Source organism: Cicer arietinum, chromosome 2 (assembly GCF_000331145.2).
Source record: "Cicer arietinum cultivar CDC Frontier isolate Library 1 chromosome 2, Cicar.CDCFrontier_v2.0, whole genome shotgun sequence".
Classification (NCBI taxonomy): domain Eukaryota; kingdom Viridiplantae; phylum Streptophyta; class Magnoliopsida; order Fabales; family Fabaceae; genus Cicer; species Cicer arietinum.
The window spans coordinates 8,822,349-8,832,301 of record NC_021161.2 but is presented as its reverse complement, the minus strand read 5'-3'; the positions used below and the strand labels follow the sequence as shown (position 1 = coordinate 8,832,301).

General features: G+C 29.1%; 2 protein-coding genes across 2 annotated transcripts; both read left to right on the top strand.

Annotated features, from left to right (window-relative positions):
- Window positions 1–583: 583 nt before the first annotated feature.
- LOC105851138 (toll/interleukin-1 receptor-like protein) lies at window positions 584–2,491 on the top strand. Its single transcript, XM_027331750.2, has 2 exons — window positions 584–1,097; window positions 2,116–2,491. Exons 1-2 carry the CDS (start codon window positions 607–609, stop codon window positions 2,363–2,365), a joined length of 741 nt encoding a protein of 246 aa, XP_027187551.1. The 5' UTR covers window positions 584–606; the 3' UTR covers window positions 2,366–2,491.
- A 1,819-nt stretch (window positions 2,492–4,310) lies between these two features.
- LOC101496819 (toll/interleukin-1 receptor-like protein) lies at window positions 4,311–5,910 on the top strand. Its single transcript, XM_012712803.3, has 2 exons — window positions 4,311–4,859; window positions 5,466–5,910. The coding sequence occupies exons 1-2, from the start codon at window positions 4,378–4,380 to the stop codon at window positions 5,725–5,727; spliced, it is 744 nt and encodes a 247-aa protein (XP_012568257.1). The 5' UTR covers window positions 4,311–4,377; the 3' UTR covers window positions 5,728–5,910.
- Window positions 5,911–9,953: the final 4,043 nt, after the last annotated feature.

Genomic DNA, 9,953 nt, shown 5'->3' with positions numbered 1-9,953 from the left:
CTTTCCATATCCTATCGGGGATTGAAAGAAAGGAAAAGAATCTTAATGTATGATTTCAACATAATATCAATTTTTCTCTTCTAAGTCTACCCCTTAAATTAATATTAATTAGATCACTTATAAATAAACTCAATATACATTTATGATAATAATTAACAATCAATTATTAATAAAAATAATTTTTTAAACTAGTCTCAATCTTTAATTTAATTACGGAGAATTAAACTCTGACAATATAAAATACAATTAAAAGATAATTAAACTCTAACAAAAAAAATTAATTTCATTCAAAATTAAATTCTTCCAAACAAGGTGTAAATTTATCATAGTGTCATAAATTTCACTTTTATGATAACCTTTCACTTCAAGTTAGCAACGTCACTTGTTATCTTGTCTTTGATGGATTATTACTACGGGACCATTTTACACACTACGGACGCATATGGTCTTAGTTGGTGTGTTTTTTTCTTTTCAATTTTATCTTTTGTATCAATTATTTTATTTATTATTTAATCATTTTTTTAATTAACAAATTGAATATTTATAAAGAAGGATGGATTTATATAAGGGGTTTAATAGTTGAATTAGTTCCTAAATCCAATTAATATGTCTCATATGGCAGGGTCTTCCTCCTACAACATTCCTCAAAATACTCATGAGGTATTTCTTAGCTTTAGAGGTGAGGACACACGCTACACCTTCACAAGCCATCTTCATGCTTCCTTAACCAGGTTTCAAATCAAAGCCTACATAGACTACAATCTTGTGAGAGGGGATGAAATTTCAACAGCACTTACAAGAGCAATTGAGGAATCAAAGCTTTCCGTTGTTGTTTTGTCTGAAAACTATGCAAATTCAAAGTGGTGTTTGGATGAGCTTTCAAAAATAATTGAATGTAGAAAGAATAATGGACAAGTTGTAGTGCCTGTTTTCTATGGTATAGATCCAACTAATGTGCGTAATCAAACAGGAACTTATGAAATTGCGTTTGCTAAACATGAGAAACAATTTAGGAGTAACATGAGTAAGGTGCATAGGTGGAGGAGTGCTTTGGCTGAAGTTGCAAATTTAGCTGGGTGGAGCTGCTCTGTTCAAAGGTAATTAATTCTTTTTGTACCATGAAGCTTTTGTTTTAATCAATACCAAAACAAAACTTATGTTTAATAATACTGTAAATATATGTAAATGGTGAGTTAAAATTTCATAAGTGATTAACATTGTACTAAAATTTAAAAATTATCATAAATACTAAAGACGTCGACGATGATTTTTAATAATATTATTTCATTATCTTCTTTGTTTTTATGGATAAAACAGTTATTTGATTGCGATTATCGGAGTTTTAAAAAGTTTTAGTATTGGTTTACTATGAATATAGTTTATATTATAATTTGCCTATTTAAATTATGGTGGATCAATGTTTAAAATTAAGTAACCAAAAACATTAATAATGATTAGCGCACTCTTTTGAAAGTATAATTTAATGGTCTTTATGATTTTTATGCCTAAGATAATGATTTCATTAATGTTAGTTTAAAAATATAAGGAAAATGAATGTACCCTTCAAAACTATACCCCTCAAACTCACACAAATCAAATCACATTATTATTCGAAGAATCTCATCGACCATAATTAAAATTTCGGATAATTTTTAAATATTGATCTATATTAAACTATTTATCAAAGTGATCTACCTTATAATTTTCCATCAAATTATACCACGATGTCACTTAATTTGCTATAATCCCTTGTTAAATATTTCAACAATTATTTTTTTATGTGACAAATTATTATTAAATGTCTGCCTAAAAATTACATTGTCATACCATTATTCTTATACATTTGAATCAATATTATTAGAATGATTTCTTTTTATATTGAAAATTTATAAATATCTCAAATTGGAATATAAATTATGTTAAACAAGTTGAAGCAACTATTTGCAGCTTCTATAAATTATGGTCAAATGTGTTTTGAGAAACCATTTAAATCTTGGAAAATCTATTACTTCAAAGTTACGTATAGTACTTTAATAATATGCCATTGTTCATTTTAGAAAAATAACTTCAAAGTGTTGTTGTCAACTTTTTCAAACTTTTTATTGTGTAAAACAGCATGGAATCCGAACTCGTGGAAAGAATTGGTAGAGATGTGTTGGAGAAATTAAATCATGTCTATGTTGGTGACATAGACGAGGAGATCAATAAGTATGAGCAACTATCAAACCTTCAAGCAATGAATCTCATGCGAGGAAGTGGGTTCAATACACAACTTTGGCATGAACTTCAAGCAACAAACCAGCATATTGGGCAGCTTAGAATGAAGAAAAACGTAATTCTACTTAGATTACCACGTGGTGTATAGTTTTTATAATGTCATTAAAGTTCCCCTTAAATAACCTACAAGGTCTGATCATGCTCGAATGCTCAATTGTGTAATTAACCTCCACTGTTAGACTGTTAGTATTCTACTTTTTCAAACAAAAATAATTTATTAAACCTTCACACTCAATAATCTATAATGTCATCCACGTAAAAGTTTTATGCTAAATACTACTTGAGATTCTTTAACTTAATTTCAGTGAACGTTCTAGTCTTTTATCTTTTTTTCTTTTCGATTTGATCTTTTATTTTAATGTTAAGTAACAATTTGATCTTTTATATTTTAAAACGTCAACAATGTTATCCTTTTTTTTAACAAAAATTCATCAAGATTTTCAAAAAAAAATTCATAAAATTAATTATATTTTGTAATATAAAACAAATTTAATCAAATTCGTAACTCAAATCTTCAAATAAACTTATATTTGTCATTTTTTATTTCATTTTATTAGAGATGAAAATATGAGTCTATTTAAAGATTTAAGTTATGAATTTGATGAAATTACATTATATTGAGGATGATAATTAGTTTTATGAGTTTTGTTTGAAGTTTTTTTATGAATTTTTTGAATTTTTGCAAAAAAATAAAGATAATATTGTTGACATTTTAAAACATAAAATATTAAATTATCATTTAAAATTAAAATAAATGACCAAATAAAAAAAAATGACTAAAACATTAACTGAAATTAAATTAAAGGATTCTCAGTGATATTTAGCCAAAGTTTTATTATCAACCCTCACAATTAACTTTCTCCATTCTCTTCGGTATTAGTCAAATATATTATAATTTCACATTGCACACAATACAATTTAATAATCACAATTCAAATTATACAACTACATATAATATTGACATATTTCAGAGGCAGTAAAAGTCATGATAGTTTATCACAACACATCACTTTAAAATTTAATGACAAACAATCAACCAATAAGATCACAATAATGACACATCATTTATAATAGCATAAACAATGACTACAATTTCTTAAGAACAATATTCACGGTACTATATAATAATAATAATAATAATAATAATAATAATAATAATAATAATAATAATAATAATAATAATAATAATAATAATAATAATACATCTTAAATTATATCTAACAAATTTTATTTGTTATGATAGTCACATAATCATAATTAATTCATTTAGTTTCATTATTAAGGTTATAGTCTGAGCAAGCTCCAAACGGTTGGAAAATGCAACATTCTTAAATATTCCTCTTCAAAATTCAATTTCATATATTATCTTTGAATCGGATAAATAGTTCCTAATAGACATGAGAATGGTAATATATTCCTTTGTCAATCCACATGTCCTATATGAAATTCAATTTCAATGTCCTAATTATCATCTCATGTCTTCTAGTTCTAGCATATCATTGATATCCCTCTTCAACCCTTTTATATTTTTAAAGTTTAAACTTGTTAAAACTTGTTAAAACATGTCCATTAATTTAATCAAGAGAGGTTTTGTATTAAGCATTATTTTGATATAAAGAGATAATTACCCAAAAATGACCACGTTAAGTTCACCCCACGTTCTTGTCATAACAAAAATTAAAAATTAAAAATTCACCCCAAGTTAAGGCCTACCCGCATCTCTCGCTCCAATAACTAGCTCGTTGCTATAGTCAAATATAAAATTGAAATTTATCTTATGTTTTTCTTGGATATAATTTAAGTTAATTTTAGTCAAATATAGCCTTGACTATATAGTTGTTTTAAAAAATGAAAAAAGTTTTCACACACTAGGTCAAAAAAATTTATTCTCCATCAATTTGCTTCCGGATAAGCTACAATATATTCAAAGCCGCGTGCCAAAACTTACAAAGAGATTGACTTAGTAAGAAGGTTCATAATTCATTATTTAATTGGTACTCACATATATAAACAATGCTATAAAAGAAACAACACATAGTGCATAAATTCACATACATAAACCAATAATTCCCTTAAAATTAAGGTCCCTAGCCAATTCACATGGCATGGTCAACCTCTACCACTACCCCTCAAGCAAACCATGAAGTGTTCCTCAGCTTTCGAGGTGAGGACACGCGCTACAACTTCACTAGCCACCTTCATGCAACTTTGACTAGGCTTGAAGTCCGCACATACATTGACTACAATCTTCAAAGAGGAGATGAGATCTCGTCCGCACTTCTTAGGGCGATTGAAGACGCAAAACTTTCCGTTATTGTTTTCTCTAAAAACTATGCAAACTCTAGGTGGTGTTTGGATGAACTTGTGAAAATACTTGAATGTAAGAGAATGAAGGGGCAAATTGTTTTGCCTATTTTTTATGATATTGATCCTTCCCATGTGCGCAACCAAACGGGGAGTTATGCGGAGGCATTTTTAAAACATGAGCAAAATTTTAAAGGGAGAATGGAGAAAGTGCATAAGTGGAGGGAGGCTTTGAGAGATGCAGCCAATTTCTCTGGTTGGGATTGCTCTGTTAATAGGTAATTATCTATCTTTTAGTATATTGAATTTTAAATTACTTTAATCTTACTATTCTTTAATTTAATTTCAGATAATATTTAGTATTTTATTTTTTTTATTTAAAAATTTATTTAATTTTAAATAAATAATTTGATTTTTTATATTTTAAAATGTTAACAATGTTATAATTCTTTTACAAAAATTCATCAAAATTTTTAAACAAAACTCATAAAATTAATTATCATCTTCAATATAATACAAATTTCATCAAATTTATAACTCAAATCTTCAAATAAACTCATATTTTTATTCTTTATATTTTTGAATTTTTGTAATAAAATTAAATGTATAATAAATTCGAGAAGAAAAAAAATAAATGACTGAAGTGTTGTTTAAAATTAAATTAAAGGACCGCATGAACAATTGTACCTACATTATATTAAGAAAAAATAATAAATAAATAAATAAATTTAACAATTTTATAAAATTGTTCTTATTAACTAAGATACATCTAATATGCACCTCTAAAATAATTCAACAGTGGATCATTAGTATTAACAGAGCAACTTTAAAACTTTAAAATTCAGCTAGAATGTAATTGACCATGAACATTACATGCATTGCAGGATAGAAGCCGAACTTCTTGAGAAAATTGCAAAGGATGTAATTGAAAAACTAAATCGAGTATATGTTGGAGACCTTGATCATCAAATTGCTAAGTTGGAGCAACTTGCAAATCTCCAATATCAATTCTATCAAAGCATAATTAGCCTTGACAATTTGAACAAGTATCAATCAACGGTTCAACGTATCACAGAACTTAAAATGGAGAGAAATGTTCGTTTGCTTCGCTTGACACCTGATATGCTTTCACATTTAGGGAACTAATCAAACAAAAATGATCATTTTCCATTTTAATGTATGAGTTTTATGAGATATCAATTGTTGTTATTAATTTTATAAAGTTTCAATTTTCCAATTCCAAGTTATTTTGCTAATGTCATGGATCTCCCTCGTCAATGTGTAACTCTTTTTTCCATGATTTATTTGGGGTTAGCTTTCTTTTGCAAAGTTTTAGTTTGTGATATTTTTTTAAGCAAACACACCTAAGGAATCATTCAAACAACTAGGTTGGCACCATATCTACTAATATATCATTCAAAAATGTCATATTGAAAAAGCCAAAAAATAAATAAATAAAAAACAAAGCATTTACAAAATGGGTATAAAACCAAACTCATTAAAACGTTAGGAATGTCTACTCTCTTATAAAAATAATATTTCTTTATAAAGGATACTAAGCCTAAACTATAGTTAGCTAGCTTAGAAGATACTAAGCATATGTTAGTTACTAACTTAGTCACAAGTTAGTTCTCCTAACAGTTAGTTCTATAACTAACTACATCTTATTGTAGTGTGTATATATATAGATTGTAAGTCCTCTGTGTAGACAACAATTCAATCAATGAAATAATGAATAAACTCAGTTTTTTCAATATGGTATCAAGAGCCTACTAATCCAAGATTGTTTTAAGATTGTTTCTTTTTTTTTCTTCTCTTTCATCTATGGTTACGCATCCACAATCCCTACCTCTTTCTTGCTTGGTATCCATCAAATTGGATAAAGAAAATTTTCTAACATGGAAACAACAAGTTGTTGGTGCTTTTAAAGGAGTCAAACTACACAAGTACATTGATGAAGCAGCTCAAGGAGGAAAACTAGTAAAGTTTCTCAACGATGCAGATAAAGATCAGAACAAAATTAATCCCGATTTTGTAACATGGGAGCAGCAAGATCAAATCGTCCTCACTTGGCTTCTTGTCTCCATGTCCCCAACACTTCATACAAGAATGGTACAATGTGAGCATGCGTTCCAAATTTGGAAGAATCTTCAAGTTTATTTTGCATCGACAACAACATCATAAGATGTAAATGGATCTGTAGAACTAAATATAATCTAGATGACACTATTTCTACGTATAAGGCAAGATTGGTTGCCAAAGGTTTTCATCAACAAGAAGGCCTTGAAACTTCTGAGACATTTAGCCCTGGTGTCAAGCCTACAACCATCTGCGTCAACCTCACTATTGCTCTCGCTCAAAACTAGCTCATCCAACAAATAGACGTCAATAATGCATTTTTAAATGATGATCTCACTAAGTCTTTGTATATGGCTCAACCTCCAGGTTTCGTTCATGGTGATGGTGCACTAGTTTGCAAGCTTAATAAAGCTATTTATGGCCTCAAACAAGCCCCACGAGCTTGGTTTCACAAACTGAATACAAAACTGAGTTTTCAATCAACTAAGAGTGATGCTTTGTCTACTAAAGTCACACCAGCACATACTCTTTTCATTCTAGTTTATGTGAATGATATTATAATCACTGACAACTCTTTGTCTGCAATCAACTCTCTCATCAGTTCTCTCAATTCCAGTTTTCCCCTCAAACAGTTGGGAGATTTACACTATTTTCTAGGCATCCAAGTTCAACATCAACCCTCTGGTAGCATCATGTTAACTCAAACCAAATACATTCAAGACCTTTTACTCAAAGAAAATATGGAAAATGTCAATCTCACGCCTACTCCTATGGTTTCTAATCTCAAATTATCCTCCACAGACTTTCTAGATGATGCTAATCCTTCATTATATAGATTTATTGTTGGTGGACTACATTAGGTTACCATCACTCGACCTGACATGGCTTATGTTGATAACAAAGTTTTTCAATTCATGTATTCCCCAAATGAAGCTTATTTGACAGCAGTCAAACGTATACTGAGATATCTTCAAGGCACTTCATCTTTTGATCTCTCCATCTCTAAATCAACACATATGCATTTGACTACTTTGTGTGATGCAAATTGGGGTCTGATATTGATGATAGACGTTCCACTATGAGTTATTGTGTTTATTTAGGAAATAACTTGGTTTCATGGTCTTCAAAGAAGCATCCAGTTGTGTCCAGATCAAGCATCGAGGCAAAATATATGAGTCTTGCAGTTGTCACTACTAAACTAATATGGCTAAAGTCTATTCTTCTATAATTACATATTATGAATAAAGCTCCTCCAACTGTCTATTGTGATAACTTAAGTGATGTTATGCTTGCATCAAACCTCATTCTTCAGTTGAGAACTTAGCATTTTGAGCTTGATCTTTACTTTATTCGTGAGAAAATTCAATGCAATGAATTAGTGGTTCATCACATCTCTTTTGCTGACCAAACAACTAACATCTTGACTAAAGAAACTCCAGCTCCTATTTTCACTAAGTGTCGACTCAAAATTCATGAATTCTCTCATGAGTTTGCAAAGAGGTGTAAAGGATACTAAGCCTAAACCATAGTCAGTTCGCTTATAGGATACTAAGTCTATGTCAATTATGTTAGTTAATGACTTAGTCATAAGTTAGTTTATTTAATTGTTAGTTCTATAACTAACAATATCTTATTGTAGTGTGCGTGTATATGTATATATATTGTAATGCTTTTGTGGATGTAATAAATTCAATTAATGAAATAATGAATAAGCTTAGTTTACTCAATAAGACACAACTACATTACAATGATAATAGCAATACTACAAAGGTAAAAAGAACATAAAGCCCCTCAACAACAATATATTTGAACTTATTAATAACATCATAGTATGCACATAAATTTTCACACAAAATGATTGTTCAAATTGTAAATTGACATCTACCTTAAATAGAAAATATTTATCCACCAAATTAGCAATAACTTAGGGCATGATGGTTGGTGTAGAATCATCTTCAGAACTACATAGTTTCAATTTTTAAAGTCTAAGATCTATTATAATATATTAAAACAACCTATGAACTTACTACGTTGACAAATCAGCGCTTTGAATGTCACGTAAGGTTATTTGTGTCACCTCATTGTTTTTTCCTAGATGTCACCTCTTAGAATTGCTCTCCTAACTTTTTTCTTTTACACCTTTTATTTAGCACACATATTATAATAATTATATTTGATCAGTTATTTAGCATTTAATTAGTCTCATTATAATAGATATTTTATTAGTTACGGAGCATTTAATTAGTCTTATGATACAAGAATATTTTTACGTTTTCTTTGCTGACTCATAAGTTACCCACCACTAAAGCAATTTTTTGTTTATAGTTTCTCACCCACATGTATATTTCATGGAGTGTTCTACAATTTCTTAAGGTGGCTAAAAATTGAGTGCATCATTTTGGTCATAGTTGTATTATTTATGAAAAATATATGTAGAATGATTCAGTCTTACTTAAGAGCAATATGACAACAATAAATGAGATTTGTTCATGGTCATCATCCTCTTAGTTTATAACTATCAATACTTTTATCCTGAACTCTTATAATCATTAGTTAAATATTTCTGTGGTATCTTCTCTTCAACATATTTTATAATTCCTTTAAAAAATATATCTTATAATTATTTGATGCAATTGCATGACTTTCTATTTTTCAATGTTTTTAAGATAAAACATAATAGAAGCAGTTATAATATTTTCTTTGCCCAATTTTGTGAAAGAGGGGAACGCAAGCAAATTGACCGCCGCCGGTCTGGCTTGGCCTTGGCTTTAGCTTTGTGGTGTATTATTATTTTGCCTAAAAATTAATTAATCATTTTTTAATTAACTGATTCTCTAATTGAAACGTTAATTACGTAACTGCCATCCACCTACTGTTTTGCTTCTTCTCTTTCTTCTCTTTCGAGTGGTCATTGTTACGAGTGTCAGTCGTAAGACTGCCATATTGAGGGTGTAATTCTAGAACGTTTTCTAGAGTGCAGTAGAACTCCGAATAGAGTATCTGAGCTGTTTTATCCTAGAGACTTCGTGGTTGATAGTCTACCTTGGTTTTCGATTTTCAAAAACAACAGTATATTTAAAAAAAAAAGCATTGATTTAACGTATTAACAAAAATTAAAAATTAACATTCAAAGTCGACAAACATTAAGTTTATAAATTTTTTTTTTTTTCGATATGATGATCCCTTAAATTATTGAAGCTAACAGAAAAATAGAACATGCATTTTTGTCCTATACAATGCCAAGTTGAGTTGAAATAATGGACATGCTGTGTTTTGTGTGGGAACACTTGTAT

What these genes read in the sequence shown, in the direction of transcription:
- LOC105851138 (XM_027331750.2), top strand. Translation starts at nt 607, where the DNA reads ATGTCTCATATGGCAGGGTCTTCCTCCTACAACATTCCTCAAAATACT. An exon ending in TGGAGCTGCTCTGTTCAAAG is followed by an intron (nt 1,098 to 2,115) that starts GTAATTAATTCT and finishes TGTGTAAAACAG; the next exon opens with CATGGAATCCGAACTCGTGG.
- LOC101496819 (XM_012712803.3), top strand. Translation starts at nt 4,378, where the DNA reads ATGGCATGGTCAACCTCTACCACTACCCCTCAAGCAAACCATGAAGTG. An exon ending in TGGGATTGCTCTGTTAATAG is followed by an intron (nt 4,860 to 5,465) that starts GTAATTATCTAT and finishes CATGCATTGCAG; the next exon opens with GATAGAAGCCGAACTTCTTG.